General features: G+C 47.2%; 1 protein-coding gene across 3 annotated transcripts in view; it reads left to right on the top strand.

The window, feature by feature from the left end:
* The window catches only part of ARHGDIG (Rho GDP dissociation inhibitor gamma), a 30,385-nt gene that overhangs the window by 10,469 nt on the left and 514 nt on the right, over nt 1-19,402 (top strand). For 2 of the 3 annotated variants that reach the window (XM_069107795.1, XM_069107779.1), the window contains exons 2-6: nt 12,680-12,859; nt 17,845-17,928; nt 18,182-18,258; nt 18,587-18,650; nt 18,948-19,402. The exon at nt 18,948-19,402 is cut by the window's right edge and continues 514 nt beyond it. In XM_069107795.1, the coding sequence (XP_068963896.1) occupies nt 12,685-12,859; nt 17,845-17,928; nt 18,182-18,258; nt 18,587-18,650; nt 18,948-19,147 (600 nt within the window). In that variant the 5' untranslated portion in view covers nt 12,680-12,684 and the 3' untranslated portion in view covers nt 19,148-19,402. Of the gene's footprint in view, nt 1-10; nt 322-12,679; nt 12,860-17,844; nt 17,929-18,181; nt 18,259-18,586; nt 18,651-18,947 lie in introns of those variants that run through there. The other variant, XM_069107789.1, reaches the window with a different exon arrangement.

Raw genomic sequence — 19,402 nt, forward strand, 5'->3', positions numbered from 1 at the left:
GAGGGGACCGGAGGCAGCAGCGGCAGCAGCAGCGGTTCCTTGGAGCTTAGAGCTGGGAGCTCAGAGCTCAACATCTCAGGCTCCAGCGCCGGCCGGGCAGACAGAGCCAAGGGTCGGTCCATGGGCCTCCCCTGCTGCCGCTCCTGCTGCTGCTGCTGCTGCTGCTTCTGAGGAGGAGGAAGAGGAGGAGGCGGCGGCGGCGAGAGGGAGCGGCTGGCAGGCGGGCGGGGGCCCCGGGAGCCGGCACCATGCTGGGCTTGGATATGTGCGAGCTGGGGGCGCAAGTTCTTGAGCTCCTGTGGCTGACGGTGTGCGCCAGAGGTGAGCGCCTGAGGCCCGAGGCTGGGGCAAGGCTGGGGACTTTAAGGGCTGGGGTACTGAGGAAGGCACCCATGCCAGGGCTTCGGAAGGGGAGATACCCATGCGAGAAGCTTAGAGGGGGAAGACACGGGGAGACACCCCATGCCAGGGGACTTCGAGGGGGAAGACACTGGGAGACACCCATGCTTGGAGGGGGAAGACATTGGGAGACACCCATGCCACGGGCATGGAAAGGGGGCTCACACGGGGAGACACCCATGCAACGGGACTTGGGGTGGGAACGCTGGAAGACTACACCCATGCCAGAAGACTTGGAAGGTGGCATCTGGACAAATGCCATGGCCGGGGGTGAGGAACATTGGGGAACACCTGTGCTGGGGAACGTGGCAGGGGAGCACCTGGGGAGGGGAGCTAGGAAGATACCCAGGCCAGAAGACCTGAAAGAAGAATGTAGGAAAGGTGAGGAGAGGACTTTCTAGGTGCTGACACAGTCCAGATTAGTACCTCCCTGCCAGTCCAGCCCCTCCCCATGGTAACTTTGGAGAGGTGCCCGCCGGAGTCAGCGGCAGCCCAACCTTCGGTACCTTCCAGGCACTGCGATCGGGTCTTCCCGGGCGGAGGCTCTTGTGTTAAGCTGGGTTGGGTTGAAGTGGGGGCTGACTTGTGGCAATGGATCGGGGTGTGGAGGGAAGAGTGCAGAGGGTCTCATCTTTCCCATCCTTCTTGCAAAACCCATGGGAGAGCTGCTAGCAGCAGGTGAGGCTCCCACCAGCCCCTCTGGCCTGGGAGGTATCTGCATTCATTCTCTTGGGCACGAGAAGAAGCAAGGGACTGCTAAAAGGGATCCCCTCCTCCCTGAGTGAGCCTTCTGGCTCCAGAGACTGCAAGGCTATCCGCAGATGGGGGGTTGGAAAGGAAGTGTGGGGGAGAAGGCAAGAGTGGGACCTGCCTAGGACAGAAGGGTTTGAGGGAAATGGGGGGCTGTGAACAGGGAAGGCAGGGGTGATATTTGAGGAGGGACAAGGTGGTGATGATGGGGAAGGGGGGGATTTCATTCAGGAGAGAGGAGGATCTGTTTAGGGAAGGGGATATTCTATTTCTGTATTGGTAGTTCCTTATTTCTGTGTAGAGAAGGGATCTCTATTGGGGTTGGGTCTGCACTGAGAAATTGAGTCTACTGTACTAGAGAGGGAGGAGGAAGGCTGTTAGTATTTCTGTATTTGGAAGGAAAACAGAATTGTCAGGCTGTGAGAGCCTCTCTCCTAGGGACCCACCCAGAGCCCACTATCCATGGTTCCTAAGAGCAAAGCAAAGACAGAGGTGTCTCCCTGGGACTCTGTGGTCACTAGGATGAGGCTGGGGGCTGGGAGAGAGGATGAACTAAGCCAGTGTGGAGATACCTCCACCCAAGGTCCTTGAGCATTGGAGGAACAGGACTGAAGAAGAACCTTGGTCTTAGGTCACTATGACCTAAGGGGCCCTGGAGCACCATGGGAATTCCATGCAGCTCAATAACCACATATTATGCCCTTGTTTTATGTTAGGCACTGGGGGTGCAGACACAAAATAAAAACATTCCCAGCTTTCAAGGAGTTTTGGGGGGGTTGCAATATGCACACAGATAAAGTTATATACAAAGTAGTTTTAGGAGGGAAAGAACACTTAATCACTGAGGAATCCAGAAAACCCTATTTAGGAAGTGGGACTTGAGGGGAGTCTTGAAGGAAACCGGGATTTTAGGAGGCAGAGGTAAGAAGAAAAGAATTCAAGGCCTGGGGGACCAGCTGTGCAAAGGAGACTGAGCATGGAATAATATGTATGGGAAACAGTTTGTGGGATACTTTTTCTGGAATAAAGAGTTTGAAAGGGTGGAGTGAAATCATCCTGGAAAGGTAGGCAGGAAACCAGCAGAAGAGATTGTAAATGTCAGGCCAAGTATATTGTATTTTATCTTAGAGGCAATAGGGAGCCACTGAAGACTCTAGGGTGGGGGGGGGTGACATGGTTAGATCTGTGTTATAAGTAGTATCAATTTGACAACCATTTGGAAGATGGGTAGGAGAGAGGTTGGAAGCAGGAAAATCATTTTGTAGACTTTTGCAATAGTTTAGACTGAGTTAATGAGGATCTGAACTACAGTAGAGCCCTTTAGGACTAGAGGCCAAGCGGAAAGAAGGAAACAAATTCAGGAGATTTTGTGGGGGTGGAATTAACAAGACTTGGCAACCTATTGGGTATGAGAGTGAGGGAAAAGTTAAAGTGAAGCTAACTCTAAGGTAATGAACGTGGTTGGCAGGAAGAATATTGAGGGTGGCCCTCAACAGAAATAGGGAATTTGGAGGAGGGATGGTCTTAAGGGGGAAGATGACAAGTCTAGGGGTTTTAGCCTCATTTAATATGAGTTCAGTTTTTAGCATAATTAGTTGGAGATACCAAGGGGATATCCAGATGGAGATGCCCAGCAGATAGTTGGTGATTTGGGACTGGAGCTCAGGAGAGAGATTAAGGATTGACTGTATATATATAGATTTGGGAGTCATCTACATAGAGATAATTAAACCCCTGGGAGCTGATGAGTTAGACAGAGGCAGACAAGGACAGACAGACAGACAGAGGCACAGAGAGGGAGTGAGAAAGAGGGAAATAGGGAGAGAGAGAAACAGGAGAGTGACAGACACAAAGAGAGAGGGAGGGAGAGGGGGTCTGAGAGAGACAGAGAGAGGAAATCAGGAAGAGGTAAATGGGGGGAGAGAAAAAGAGACTGTGACAGAGACAAAGAGAGAGGAAGGAAGGGAGGGAAGGAGAGGGAGTCTGAGAAAGAGACAGAGAGGGAGGGAGAAAGAGGGAAATAGGGAGAGAGAGAAAAAGAAACAGAGACAGAGAAGAGTGACAGAGAAGGAGGGAGTCTGAGAGAAACAGAGGGGGAGTCAGAAAGAGGGAAATGGGGAGAGAGAAAGAAAGAAACAGAGTGACAGAGACAAAGAGAGAGGAAGGGAGGGAGGAAGGAAGGAGAGGGAGTTTGAGAAAGACAGAGACACAGAGAGGGAGGGAGAAAGAAGGAAATAGGGAGAGAGACAGAGACAGAGAGAGGAAAATGACAGAGACAAAGAGAGGGAGGGAGAGGGAGTCTGAGAGAGGGAGACAGAGACAAAGAAGAGCCCAGGACAGAACAGTCTCATCAGTCCTTTGCCCCAGAACTATAGTAAGTGAGCTCAGAAACTCCCCTGGAAAGAGACAGTCCCCAAAGCACTGTGGGAAAGGGCTCAATTCAATTGAACAGTCATTTATGAAATCACTACTAAGTGAAAGGCACTGAGCCAGGTACTGGGGACACAAAAACAATACCAGTGTTTGCCCTCAAAGAGGTTATATTATTTCAAGGATAAGTGGGATTTGGGGCGGGGGTGGGGTGCAGTGATGTAAGAGATGATGAATGAAAAGGAAAGATAACTGTTTGGAGAGAGAGACAGATAGACAGAGACAGAGAGAGATGGAGGGACAGAGAGACACAGAGAGAGACAGAGACAGAGAGAGATACAGAGAGAGATGGAGAGACAGAGAGAGATACAGAGAGAGATAGAGACAGAGAGAGAGAGAATGAGAGAAAGGAAGAGAGAAGAGAGGAGAGAAAGACAGAGAGAGAGATTAGAACTGGGAAGAGAGCAGGGAAGAATCTACAGCTTCTGAAGGGTTTCTGCTGAAAGGGGCCATGTACCAGGAACAGGTCACAGTGAGAGGACATGTCAGTCTCTTTCTCTAGAACACTATGGGAAGATAGTCCAGGGTTTCCCTGGGCCACACATCTGGGCAGCCCCTGCTAGAGAGAGCAGGTGCTCACTTGTGACTCTTGAGAGGATTGGTTTCACATGGGGAGGGGAGAGGAGAGATCATGAAATTTGTTCTTTCCAGCAAGAAGTCTGGAATAAAGGAGGAGATGGGGGCAGGTGGGAATCCACCTTAGGTTCTGGGAAAAGAGGGTAGGGGAGACAGACTCCCAATTCAGTTCTCTAGAGTGTAGGGTGAGCACAAGCCCATCAAACAACAAACATTTATTAAGCTCCTGTTGTATGCCCAGTAGTGTGTTAGGGCCTGAGGATACAGGGACAAAAAGCAAACAATCCTTCCTTAGGTTTTATTGGGAGAGACAACATGTACATGTCATTATATACAACATAATTCTGAGGGACTGGGGTGGGATTCCATTAGCAGCTACCTCTGTGGACCAAAAAGAGCTATATGTGGAAGGTGATTTGCTGATTCCATTCCCCTTTAGTTTTTCTGGGGGAAGCGTTCAGAGAATTGAAATCGTTTGCAGGCACAATACTGGGTCAGCACCCTTTGTTTCTGACCATATCACTCCCCAGTTCAAGAAGTTTCGGTGGTACCGAGTTTCCTCTGCTATAAATAAAATGTGACATTTGCATACAGCCCCTTCCCACCCCTGAAGGAGACACAGGCCCTTCTCACCTGTAATAGCCTTGTGGGTTGGTCTGCCTCAAGTCTTCCCGACCCCCACTCCCCGCATCCTCCATTCAACCATCAAACGGATCTTCCTTGTCAGGTCTGATCATGTCACTGCCTATTCAGTAAATCCCAGTGGCTCCCTATCACCTCTAGAATCAAATAGAAAAGCCTCTGTTGGGAGTTCAAAGCCCTGCGTAAGTCGGCCCTCCTTACCTGGCCTGCCTGTCTTACAGCTTACTCCCTGCTATGTTCTCTGTGATCCAGTGAAACTGGCCGCCTTGTTGCTCCCAGTGGGTGCTTCTCACTATCTCCCATGCCTTGTATGTTCTCATCATCTCTGTGTCCTGGCTTCCTCCAAGTCCTAGATAAATAGGAAACCTTCCCCAGTCCCTCTTCATTCTAGCATCTTCCTTCTGTTAATTATTTCCAGTTTTTCCTGTATACAGCTCATGTGTACCCAGAGGTTTGCATGTTGTCTCCCCCATAGACTAGGACCTCCTTGAGAACTGGAACGGTCTTTTGCCTTTCTTTTTATATATTTTATCACTTAGCACAGTGCCTAGCCCATAGTAGATGCCTAATAATGCTTGCTGACTAAATGAATTTAAATTTTTTCATAATCTGGTTCCAACTTCCCTTTCTACACATTTCATATCACTCCCCTATATTCCAACTAAACTGACCTACTAGCTACATCCTATGGATGACACTCACCTTTCACCTCCATGCCTTGCACAGGCTGTCTCCATGCCTGGAGTGCTCACCTTCCTCATCTCTGCCTCTGGAATCCCAGTTTCCTTCAAGGTTCAACTCAAGTACCAGCCTTTCCTCAATCCCTCCCACTTCTCCAGCCCCACTGATGCTGCTCCTCTGATGGGGGCCATCTCCAGTTGTCCTGATCCCTATCTGGCCTCTGGACTCAGATAGCGCTGGAGGAGAAAGTGAGGCTGGTGCCTTTGCACAGCCCTCCCTCACTTAAACCCAATTCACTTGCAAGTCATGGCATCACCTCCCTGACATCACTGTCCTCTTCAAGAACAAAGGACAAACAGACACAGCTTCTTGGATGCTTTGTAGTACCACTAGGAGCTAACAATCTCTACAAGGTATTTAGTAGGTACTCAATAAAACCAACGCATTATTGAAAGAATATTTGGGCAAATGAAGACTTCTTTCACTCTGTGCTGTCTTCACATATCCTAGAATGGAAGGGGCCATCTAGGCCAACTGCTCCATTGGAAGTCACTTGCTGAAGGTCATACAATGGTTTTGCAGCACAGGCAGGAGTAGGATTGAGGATCTCTTGACTCCCAGTCTTTCTACCATGCCCCTTCTTAGATCTATTGGAATGTACACATATTGTTGTTGCTGCTGTTGTTCAGTAATCTGTGTCTGACTCTGTGATCCCATTTTGGGATTTTCTTGGCAAAGACACTGGATTAGTTTGCTGTTATATTCTCCAGTTCATTTTACAGTTGAGGCAATCTGAAGCAAATAGGATTTGAGTTTATTTTGAATTATCTGTGCATGTGTAGGTTTCCCCCAACACAATTAAAGCTCCTTGAGGGCAGGTACTATTTTTGGTTTTTATCTTTGCATCTGTCCCTAGTGCCCGAGTACAGTGCCTGGAATGTAGTGAAAATTTAATAAATGTTTCTGAATTTAAATTTGAGAAAGTGATAAAACACTGTCACAGCAGTTAGGATTATCTCGCTTCTCCTGCCCCTAGCCCCTCTCCAGAAAATGCAGCTATGTTTGGGTCTGGTGCTGGCTAGCCCCAAGTGGTAGGGCACAGGGTTCCCCTCAACAATTTCCTCCCTCCAAAACATATGTCACTGGCATCTGGGGAAACCCCTAGGTAGTATCACATTCCAGAAAGTAGCATCTTATGAACAGAGGCTGGGGTTTAGGCTTGGGGTCTGTAGAGGGCCCTGGATCTGCATCTAGGTCCTTCTGTACTTTGGATAGGTGAATTTCAGGGTCAACAAAGAATGATGGAGCTAGTGCTCAATCCCTCTTCCTCAAATTATCATGAATGACCAGCCATGGTGGTAGATGTTTGTAATCCCGGCTACCAGGAAAGACCTCTTAAACTTAGGAGTTTTTAACTGGAGTGGTCTATGCTGGTCTTTAGTTCATACTAAGCTCATCAGTATGGTAGAGCTCCCAGGAAGGGGAGTGAGGCACTGGATTTCCCAAGGAGGATTGAACTAGTCCAGGTCAGAAATACAGCAAAAGTCTCTTCCCCTTCTTACTTTGTTCCTAGTGCTCGCAACAAAGGGATTTCCACCTGATTCCAGTTCATGGGTAGTCTGGAACCGACAAAGATCACAAGTTTTTAGTTTTGCCCACTAGGAACTAACAATCTCATTGCATGGTGTTTAGTAGGTGTTCAATAAAATGAATGATTATTGAAAGGATATTTGGAAAATTGAAGACTTCTTTCACTCTGTGCTATCTTTACATATCCTAGAATGGAAGGCGTCATCTAGGCCAACTGCTCCATTGGAAGTGATTTTCTGAAGGTCATACGATGATTTTACCGCACAGGCAGGACTAGGACTGAGAATCTCTTGACTCCCAGTCTTTCTACCATGCTCCTTCCTCTTAAGGGGAAGCTGAGAAAAACACACAGGAATCCAGATCTACATCTGGAAGGGACCTCAGAAGCCATCTGGCCCAATTACCTTACTTTATATATATGTGTATATACATGTACACACACACACACATATTGGAAGTTATGAATTAGTCCACCCATTCTGGAGAGCCACTTAGAACTATACCCAAAGGGTTATAAAACCAAGCATACCCTTTGACCCAGCAATATCACCGCTAGGTGATCAAAGGATCAAAGATCAAAGGAAAAGGAAAAGGACCTAAATGTACAAAAATGTTTATTGCAGTTTTTTATGGGGCGGCTAAGAATTGAAAATTGAGGGGATGCCCATCAATTGGGGAATAGCTGAGCAAGTTGTGGTATATAATTGGGATGGAATATTTTTGTGCTATAAGAAATAATGAGCAGGTTACTCTCAGAAAAACTTGGAGAGACTTGTATGAACTGATGCAAAGTGAAATGAGTAGAACCAGGAGAGCATTGTACACAGTAACAGCAATATTGTATGATGATCAGCTGCGAGTGACTTAGCTATTCTCAGCAATGCAATGATCCAAAATAATTCTGAAGGATTTATCATGACAAATGCTATTTCCAGAGAAATAACTGAGAAAAGTCTAAATGCAGAATGAAGCATACTTTTTATTTACTCTCTTTCTTTTTCTTTTTTTTTTGTGTGTGTGTTTTCTTTCATACCATTATTAACATGGACATTTTTTTAAAACTCTCTCTCTATATATACATTGATGTGTGTGTGTGTGTATATACATATACTTCAATTAACTAAGATTTATTTTCTCTCTCATTGGACTATGGATCACATCAAGAAATTGATGACTAAGGGTCACTATTCCCTGGATTTTTGGGAAAAGAATAATAAAACCCTTCTAACCAATACCTATAGTCAAGCAAAACAAATTCTTGCATTGACCACAACCCAAAATGTTCATTTCATTCTGCATTTTGAGCCTCTGTCAGAAGGTTCATAGCATTTTTCCTCACTGTTGGGTGGTCATTCCAAGATCAGAACCCTTAATTCTTATGATTAGTTAAGTCTTTCAAAGTTGTTTATCTTTACAATATTTTTGTTATTTATACATTGTTCTCTTGGGTCTGCTCACTTCACTCTGTATCAGTTCATATAAGTCTTCCTAGGTTTTTCTGAAACCATCCCCTTCATTTGTTCAGTCATTCCCCAATTAATAGGCATCCCTTTATGTTCCACTTCTTTGTCACTACAAAAAAAAGACCTACTGTCAATGTTTTTGTACATTTTCCTCTTTGATCTCTTTGGAGGGTAGAGACCTGGTAGTGGCATTATTGGGTCAGAGAATTTAATGACTTTTTGGGCATAACTCCAAATTGATTTCCATCATTGGCTGGACCAGTTCACAGCTCTACTAACAGTGCATTAATGCAGTCACCTTATTTTAGGGATGAGAACATTAGACCTAAGGAGGTTGCAGGACTTGTCCAAGGTCACACAGAGAGCAATTGTCAGGGATGGAATGTGAACCTAAATCTTCTAACTAGTTCTCTTACGGTGATGTCCTGTTTTCCTGAGGGCCTACGCTGGGGAGGGATTGGACTGAGGAGATGGTCAGGTGTTTGTGTGTGTGTGTGTATGTGTGTGTGTGTGTGTGTGTGTGTGTGTGTGTGTGTGTGTGTGTATGGTACTAAAGAGGAGTTAAGGACCCTGTGGCCCTAGGGAGCCCTTCCTCTATTTCTGAGGTCCAAGAGTATGAACCAGATGCCAAACTAGGCAAAGGGTGGGAGTTATTGGGGAAGGGGAGGGGATATATAGACTGGAGGCTGAGGGAAAGGTGGCTGGAGAGTCCCCACAATTAGGAATTCTTCCTCCCAAACCATCAGAATAATCACTTGCTCTTTTTTTTCAGGAGAGAGGTTAAGGCTTATAATAAAAATAGCTAGCATTAACATAGCCCTTTAATTTTTGCAAAGCTCTTTCCATATATTATCTCATTTGATACATACAACAATCCTGTGAAATAGGGCTATTACTGTCCCCACTTTGCAATCAAATCACCGAGTATTTATTAAGCTCCTTCTGGATAATTCGATAGAGGTTCAGTGATTTATCCAGGGTTAGTACAGTTAGTATCTGAGGCAAGATTTGAACTCTGCTCTTTCTCTTTGGAAGTATAGTATTTTATCCACTGCACCACTCAGCTGTCTGAGAATGACTCTTTTCCTTCACTTTACAGACCTCTGGATCACTTAACTCTCAACCTTACCATGCTGAGTATTTATCATGATGCTATGAGAAGCATTGTCTTTCCTTCCTGGTTCTTGGAAAGGGTGGAACAATAGAAATGGCAGTGGCTTTTGAGTCAAAGGACCTGGGTTCAAATTCTGCTTCTGATTTGACCTGCTTCAGCCTCTTTTTCTTCTTCTGTAAAATGAACATTGGGAGCAGCTAGGTGGTGCAGTGAGTAGAGCACTGGCCCTGAAGTCAGGAGGACCTTCGTTCAAATTTGACCTCAGACACTTGACACTTCACTAGCTGTGTGAACTTGGGCATATCACTCAACCCTAATTGTCTTACCTTTCCCCTCCAAAATAAAATAAAATGAGCATTGGATTAGATGTCCTCTGAGGTCCCTTCCAGAGCTAGGCTATGGATTTCTGAAGGGAAGAATTTAGAAAGCCTGGAACTTATTTTGATAGGTGATATCACAGGAGATTACACCTTGGTAGTTTCCCCTCCCCCCCCTAGGTCAGTTGTATCTCTGGGATGATGAGGATGATTTTCTTTGAGAATTTACTGTATGCCCAGCTCAGTGCTCCAGGGATCCTTAGCACAAAGGAGAAGTTGGGTAATGGCTGGCTGAATGAATGGGTACAGTCACAGACATCATGGGATGTCACAGCTGGGAGGCACCTTAGAACAAAGAAAAATGGAGCTAGTCCTCAATCCCTCTTCCTCAGGTCATTATGTATGACTAGGCATGGTGACAGATGCTCATAGCCCCAGCTGCCAGGAAGGCTCTCTTGAGCTCAGGAGTTTTGAACTAGAGTGGTCCGTACTAAGCTCATCAATATGGTGGAGTTCCTAGGAAGGCGAGTGTACTGGGTTGTGCAAGAAGGGCTGAACTAGTTCAGGCCAGGTATAGAGCAAGTCAATATTCCTGGGCCAATCAGCAGTGGGATCGAATTCGTGCCCCTTCGTGATGAGAAGACCCAGTCTTAAAAAAATGTGTGTGTGTGTGTGTGTATCACTGCTATATTTTTTACATGTTGTATCTACTGTGTCTACCATCCCCAGTAGAATTTAAACTCCTTGAGGGCAGGCATTGTTTTTCCTTTTGTCTTTATGTCCTCATTACTTAGCACAGGGTTCTATTTGTACATAAGTGACAAGTTTTGGCCAGAAACAGTGAAGGTTTCTAGTAATCCCTTCTAGATTAATTTTTTTTAATTTTTATTATTTTAAAATATTTTTGGCTAGGTAAAGAGGCTCTACCTCATTTCTTATTAAAGCTTAATGACTAAGTGTGTGTTGCCTCAGTCAAAGTGAGACCTGGGAAATACCTTAGCCTGAAAAGGCCAAGGGTCCCCACTGTATCCTGGGCCATCTCCAGTTGTCCTGATCCATATCTAGCCACTGGACTCAGATAGCTCGGGAGGAGAAAGTGAAGCTGGTGACTTTGCACAGCCCTCCCTCACTTAAATCCAAGTCACTTGCAAGCCATGACATCATCTCCCTGATGTCATGGTCCTCTTCAGGAGAATGAGGGACAAACAACAAGAAAATGGCAATGCTTGTCAGAACACTGAACCTTAAAAGAACCGAATGTTAGATCTGGGAGGAACCATGGATACAATTTAACCCAGTCTCCTCATTTATAGATAAGAATCCTCAGGCTCACAGAGACATGAGCTGCCCAGAGTCACCCAGCCAGGCTTCCTGACTTCCTAGTCTAGACTTTTTCCATCACTGCAAGGTCCCTGAGTTCACAGTTCATTTGGGAGGAGAACTCATCATTCAGTTGTTTTCAGTGTGCCCAACTTTTCATGACCCCATTTGGGGTTTTCTTGGCAAAGACACTGGAGTGGTTCGCCATTTCCTTCTCCAGCTCATTTTACGGATAAGGAAACAGAGGTAAACAGGATTAAGTGACTTGCCCAGGGTCATGCAGCAAGGAAGTGTCTGAGGCCAGATTTGAACTCAGAAAGATGAGTCTTCCTGGCTTGAGAACCAGTACTCTATTCACTGCACCCCCTAGCTGCTTAGGAGAACTTTACAGAAGGGTTAAAAAGAGATCCCTTTATAGGAATTTAGACTGCAGGGAGGTGGAACCCAGGGACTCCAGTGAGGCCCTTTGACTGAATCTAAACTTCACAGAACAAATCCCCTTGAGGACTCGAGGACCTAGAGGGCCACATGTGGCCCCAAGGCTTCAGGTTCCCCACCCCTGGTTTAGAGAAAGAAAGGCACTCGGTGTCAACCTGGGAAGGCTTACTGCAAGAGGTGAGCTATATGACAGAACTGAAGGGTAGAGAGAAGGAGAATGAGGGAGGCAAAAAAAAAAAATTCAGAGAATGTGACATCAGGACCAAGAGGAGGATGGAGGTAGGAGATCAGTGGAAGATGTGATTGGGCGTCTCTCTCCCACTGCCCTTGGTTCAGACCCTCATGGACTCTCACTGGCCTTCATTTTAGGTGCCATCTTCTCCAAGAAAACTCTCTACTCCCTCCATCACCCCCAGAGGCTGGTGCCCTCTCCCCAGATTACTTTGTATCATGTGTGTGCATATATATGTGTGTGTCTATGTATGTATGCACATATACATACATGCAGACAGGCATTGAGGCAGTACTTAGAGTGTTAGATTGGAGACAGGAAGGCCTGAGTTCAAATGCTGCCTCACATATTTCCGTATTCCTATGACAAAGGACAAGTCACTTAACCTCTTAATCTCAGTTTCCTCCTCTGTAAAATGGGCGTAATAATAGCATCTGCTTCACAGGATTTTAAGGATCAAAGTAGATAACATATAAAGCACTTTCAACCCTTGAAATAGCACTAAGGCGCTAGCCCTTATCACATGCCTGCATATATGCACTAATGAGGATGTAAACTTGAGAGCAAGATCTGTTTGGGTTTTGGTGCCTATCGCAGTGCCTGACTTGTGGGTTGATTGGGTAGATAGGAGAGGCTGAGGATGCAGGAGTCCTTGAATGCCATGATCTGATGTCAGCCCGGGGCTTCTCCTCCCTACCGACGATCTTCCTCTTCTTCTCCCAAACAGATTTCATGGCGGACAAGGAAGGCATCCGGGCTGCCCATGAGGAAGATCTGGATGAGGTGGATTTGAACTACAAGGCTCCAGAGAAGAAGACTCTGCAGGAGATCCAGCAGCTGGACCAAGATGATGAGAGTCTAACCAAGTACAAGCAGGCCCTGTTGGGGCCCATTCCTGAGGCTGTGGGTAGGAGGCTGGAGCTGGGGTGGGCACAGCAGCCTGAGGGATCAGAGGCTGGGGGCACTGGGGCTAGGGCGGGCACACTGCCCTGGGGACCAGAGGCTGGGGGCATTGGGGCTGGGGTGGGCACCCTGATCTGGGGACCAGAGGCTTGGGGATGTCAGGGCTGGGGTGGGCACACTGACCTGGGGATCAGAGGCTTAGGGGTGTTGGGGCTGGGGTGGGCACATTGACCTGGGGATCAGAGGCTTGTAGCTTGGGGGCACTGGGGCTGGGGTGGGCACAACGACCTGGGGAACTAGAGGCTTGGGGGTGTCAGCGCTGGGGCAGAATACTGATCTGGGGACCAGAGGCTCAGGGCATGGCAGAGGGCAGGGGATGGGGACAGCGGAGTCCAGAGCACCATCTATCAGACTGGCAGACTCCACAATAGACTGAGGGTGGGAAATCAGGTAGCTGGATAGATTTTGGAGATGGGGCATCAGGAAACCTCTCCAGGCCCAGTAACTAAAAACACAATTTCTCTCCTCTTGCTCTCCCTGCCCCTACCTCCCCCCATCCTTTCCGAAGCAATACACAATTCATAAAGAAGGGCTTTCCCTAAGCCTGTCTTCTTCCCTTCTCCCCTCCCTTATCCCCCACCACACATATAGAATCCTAGGAGTTAGAAGCTGGAAGAACTTTCAATATCATTTAGTCTTATGAATAAGGAAATAGAAGCACAGAGAATGATTTCTCCAAGGCTACACAGGAAATAGGAAAGTCAGATTCAAACTCAGTTCTTCTGACTCTTACACCAGTTTTTCATTCACTATACCAGCCACTAATACCTAAAAGAAATAGGCACCAGGTCCAGATCCACCGCTATCCCCCCTAGTAGGTGGCCAAGCCTAGGTCAGAAATTACTCGAACCAGAGGCAGGAATGAGACCCTGATCCTGGAATCTGGTGGCCTCTTGACTCACCTTGGGCTCCTTGGGGGCTTGTGGGGAGGGGGAGGCATTATTTGGCCTAGAGAAGAGATGGTTTATGGGAGGAAGTAAAGCAAACTAGGTGTCACAGTGTTGGTCGTGGAGTCAGGAAGACCTGAGTTCAAATCCAGCCTCAAACTCTAGCTGTGTGACCTTGGGCAAATCCTTTAACTTCTGTCTTAGTTTCCTCAACTGTAAAATGTAGATAATAATAACACCTACTTCCCAGGGTTGTTGTGAGGATCAAATATTTGTAAAGTGCTTTGCCAACCTTTAAACCACTACATACATGCTAGCTATCATTATTTATTATTAATTCACATAGAAGAGGGAGATCAGGCTTGCTCTACTTGACTTTGGAAGACAGAACTGGGGGCAGTAAGTAGAAGTACCGGAAAGGCAAGATTTCAGCTCCATATAAGGAAAACTGTTCCCAACAATTAAAACCGTACAAAGACGGATAAGGTGCTTGGCAGAATATTGAGCTGCCCATCACTAGTGGGCTTCGGGCAAAGGCTGGGTGACCGCTGGGTGACCCCTTGGTGGAGCTGTTGTTGCGGGGGCTCCTGCTCAGGCACACGGTGGGCTGGAGGGTCTCGGGTCTCAGGGTTCACATTGTATGACCCCTGGCAGCCCGTCCCCCCTCCCGAGCTCTCTCCTGGCTTGCTTAGCTCCTTCTCCTGTGGGGGGATCTGCTTTCCCATCCAAACACATACATCATTCCTTAGGAGGGGCCTGTCTTCTTAAGACGACCCTGGGAAAGAGAAAAAGTTACCTCCCCAGGGGTCAGGGCCAGGATGTGGACAACAAGACCTCCAGAGAAGCATCAGATTGTGAGCTCCGTGAGGGCAGGGACTGTTTTCTGCCTCTTTTGGCATCAAGCAGGCACTTAATGTTTATTGACTGACTGACTAACCAGTAGAACAGAATAGAGGTTCAGGATGTACTTAGCCCATGAGGCCAGCAAGCATTGACTGAAATACCCAGGGGGTCCAGTCCTGGACCTTACTTCTCACTGCCTTGTGTGGATTTCTTAGGCCCTGGAACCAGTCCAAGTCCTTTGGCACACAGTAGGGGCTTATTAAATATTTGTTGTACTGATCTTTTTTTTTTGCTTTCTTTTTTGGGGGGGGTTTAAGCGACTTGCCCAAAGTCACATGGCTAGTAAGTGTGTTAAGTGTCTAAGGCCGGATTTGAACTCAGGTCCTCCTGACTTCAGGGCTGGTGCTTTATTCACTGCACCACCTACCGTGTTTCCCTGATAATAAGACACTGTCTTATTAATTTTTTTGGACAGAAAAACACCAGAGGGCTTATTTTCAGGGGAGGTCTTATTTTAATGAACATTGACAGCAATTTTAATAAACAGGTAAATGTGAACAAAAAAATGTACCAGCAAGCAAATCACTGGGGAAGAACAGGATGACACGCTCACTGCTGCAGCTCTGATTGGATGCAGCTCGGAGCGCGGCGTGCGTTTCACCCGGGGGGGGACGGTGCATACAGAGGGTACCGTAATGTAGCGTGTAGCGCAGGGGATCACCTTCACTACAGTAGCAATCTCAATAGGGTTTATTTTCGGGGGAGGGCTTATTTTAGAGGAATCTTACACAGTAAGGGGAGGGCTTATTTTCGGGATAGGTCTTATTATCGGGGAAACATGGTAGCTGCCCTACTGAACTGATCTTTGTGCTCAGAACCAGGGTTTTCACTTACTAAACTTCCCTGACCACTGAACCACAGCCCTAGGCCTGTGCCCTCTCTCTCCTGAATCCCATACCATTCAAACCTTAATGACCTGTCCATTGCCCCTGCAATTGTCGTCCTTTTTGAATGTCAGTTTCAAGCATCCCCTGTCCCCTTCCTGTTTTAGTATCTTTCGGGCCATAGCAGCCATTTTCTAGGCTCCATTTACTAGGCTTCATTTTCTAGTCGAAGAGTTCTCCAAGTTGAAGAGCGGCATTGTGCTACAGCGGGCAGAGGGCTGGCCTTGGAGTCAGGAAGGCATGGATTCAGATCCTGCCTCTGACATACACTACCTGTGTGTTACAAGGGTACCTGATCCCTCAGCTAGAGGCAGCTATGCAGCAGTGAATAGAATGCTGGGCCCGGGGTCAGGAAGATCTGAGTTTAAATGCAGCCTGAGACACCTACCAGGTGTGTGACCCGGGACAAGTTACCTTACTACTATATGCCTCAGTTTCCTCAATTGTAAAATGAGGGTCATAAAAGCACCTACCTCTCAGCAGTAAAGATCAACTGAGATAATATTTGTAGGGTGCCTGGAATATCGTGGGCAATTAGTAAATATTTGTTTTCTTCCTTGCTTCTCAGGGCCTCAAGTAACTGAGAAGGAAGTTGTTAAGTTAGGGTCCATGGATCCCTCTGAGGGGGTGGTGGATAGATTTCAGGGCATCCACAAACTTGGATGGGAAAAAAGTACATCTTTATTCCAGTAGAATTGATTTTCTTCATAATTCAATTTATTTTATTTCATTCATTTAAAACCATGATCCCGAGAAGGGATCCCTAGGCTTCACCAGACTGCCTAGGGGTTCCAGGATACCAAAAAAAAGTGAAGGACTGCTGGTCTAAGACTCTTAAGTGGAGACAGTTTACATTATCACAGAGTTCTAGATACTCCTAGTATAGGGAAGGGGTATCAGATTCAAATAGAAAAGGGATCTCCAAAGCATACATAAAGATCGCCATGTTGGTGCGGCTGGGTGGCACAGTAAATAGAGAACTGGCCCTGGAGTCAGGAGGACCTGAGTTCAAATATGACCTCAGACGCTTAACACTTACTAGTCATGTGGCCTTGGGCAAGTCACTTAACCCCAATTGCCCTGCCATCCCCCCTCCAAAAAGAAAAAAAAAAGATAGCCATGTGCATGCTGACTTAGAAAACCCTGTATTAACATTATCTGTGTTCTATTATATTTGTATTTATTTTTATTAAATATTTCCCAATTGCATTTGAATACAATCAAGGGCTGTGATACTGCCAGGTTGAAAGGTTTGACCTCTGGTCTAGACCAAAAAATTTATACAAAGAAAAGAAAATATATAAATTCTGAAATGATACATCTAAGGAATATAAACTCCAGTAAAATATAAGCTCCTTGAGGTCAGGGACTGGTTAATTTTTGTCTCCTCCCCCTCCCCCCTTTCTTGAAACATAGTAGACATTTGACAAATACTAGTTGATTTGAATGAAAGGAAGGCAATTAGACATGTGAATAATAGAAATCTACCTAGTCCCAAACTTCTCTTGATATTATTTCTAGCTTAATTTCTCTAGGCCCAGCTATCATGATCCGAGGTTTTTCCCATGGCTGCCTCATGGTCCCCAGTGAAAACAGTCACCTCCCTTGAAAAGCCAGTTTTGGAATTCACCTACTTAGACTAACAATTGGTCTATTTTTTCATTCCCAGAATCCTCTGGATGGCATGGCTGGGGGTGGTGCTCTACCCTTTGTATCATGATGCCATCCCTTAGCTAATTAGGTAGTAGCTACCTTCTGCCATCCAGGGAAAATTCAAAGCACAGCTTGTTCAGACAGGATTTTTCCTCACCTAAAAAATAAAAGTCAAACCACTTGACTCATCCTCCCCGCCCCCTATCCCAAGTTCACAGCTGACACCCCTTCCTTTTGTACTGGGCACAGTAGGAGACAAAATCCATGTCTTTCAGGGAGCTTCTGGTCTAGGGGACCAGAGACCCACAGAAAAACTAATCATAGTACAGAGCAGTGGGGACTGAGAGGGTCCAGAGGAGGGAGACTGAATGGGGATTGGGAGAACCAAGGAAGGTTTCCTGGAATGGGGGGACCTCAGCTGGGCCCTGAAGGATGTCAAGAACCAGAGAAGGAAGAATAGAGTGTTCTGGATTGGGGTAATAGCTCATGAACAGCAAAAAGACTGGTGACAGGAAAGGGGTCATCAGGGGTCCACGGGCTATAATATTCTCCCCTCACATATAACCCCTGTTCCCAACTACCCTGCTCTTTCCGTACCTCAGATCCCAGCCTCCCCAATGTGCAGGTGACACGGCTGACGCTGGTGTGTGAACAGGCCCCTGGACCCATCACCATGGACCTGACAGGTGATCTTTTCCTCCCACTTTGTGCTGGGTGTTATAAGGGAGAGAGATAGGAGGAAAAGAGACCCATGAATTGCCTTCCAGAAAGCTTCTAGGAAACAAAGACCTACGGAGCACAGTGTGCTTCCTTATCCCACCCCTCGTCCCTGAGCTGTGAGGGCCCCTCACCCCAATCCTGTCACTATGAACACCCCCTGTTGCCCAAGGCCCAGCAAAGGGCAGCCTGACTCCCAGCCTGTTTCTCTCGCCTACACAGGGGACCTGGAATCTCTCAAGAATCAGGTGTTCGTGCTCAAGGAAGGTGTGGATTATAAAGTGAAGATTTCCTTTAAGGCAAGACCCAACTCAGATCCTCTGTTCCACACCCTGGATGTCTCTTGCAATGGGTGTTCCCCCTAACACTCTGCCAGAAGTGATTAATCCTTTCTCTGAATGCTTTCCCCTTAAGCCCAGTCTTAGGGGTCCTTGGTTTCCAGGCACATTGTTAGGGTGGGGAGTGCCCAGATAGCCACCCCTTTTGGTTTCAGACTTCCCAAGTGGCACAGGCTGTACTTTCTGTGCTCTTGTGGGAAATCTTGACTCTAGTCCATTTCCAGTTCCACATATATGGGGTAAAGACCCCTTTTCTCTGACTTAGACCACACTCTCACTTAACCTGCAGGTCAACAAGGAGATTGTCTGTGGCTTGAAGTATCTACATCACACCTACCGCAAAGGGCTACGAGGTGAGACCAACCACAGGCACTGAAATGGGGCCTGGGGGTCTCAGGATTCTGGCACCCATTACCGCCATCCTCACTTTCCTGAGAATTTTCTGGGAGCAAAGTCCCCTCCCTGGAGGGAGAAAGGGGAGAAAGCATGGTCCCTAACCTCAGGATCCCACCAGTCCAAAGAGGGAGCCCCTATCATTGGGGAGCACTTGTACTGAAGTGGGGGGTGGTCCTGCCTTCTGGGTGCCCTGAATCTGAGGGGGGAGGCAGGGCGGTCTCCATGGACAGCTCCTGACCTTATCTCACCCACAGTGGACAAGGCCGTGTACATGGTGGGGAGTTATGGGCCAAGGACAGAGGAATACGAATTTCTGACGCCCATGGAGGAAGCCCCCAAGGGTCTACTTGTTCGAGGCACTTACCACATCAAGTCCTTCTTCACGGATGATGACAAAACAGACCATCTGTCCTGGGAGTGGGACCTCAACATAAAGAAAGACTGGAAGGACTGACCCCCCACCCCCACCCGCCCTCAAACCCCTGTCCCACCTGCATCTGCCTCAGCCTCCATTGGGTTCTAAGGTCACCCTTGGGCCAGGCTGGCAGGGACCTTCCTAGGGGGGCTGAGAGCCCATGATTGAGCACTAGGTGCAGGTCCCCCCCTTCCTTTGTCCTTCCCATTTCGGGGCCTTTCTCTGGCTCTTAGAAGCACCCTTAGCCCGGGAAGGGGCTGCCTCCAAATTCCTCCCCCTTCGGCCCCTTCCCAT

The sequence above is a fragment of the Petaurus breviceps genome, unplaced genomic scaffold (genome assembly GCF_028583685.1).
Source record: "Petaurus breviceps papuanus isolate PSGF00001 unplaced genomic scaffold, PetGlider_PUasm1.0 138, whole genome shotgun sequence".
Taxonomy (NCBI): Eukaryota; Metazoa; Chordata; class Mammalia; order Diprotodontia; family Petauridae; genus Petaurus; species Petaurus breviceps.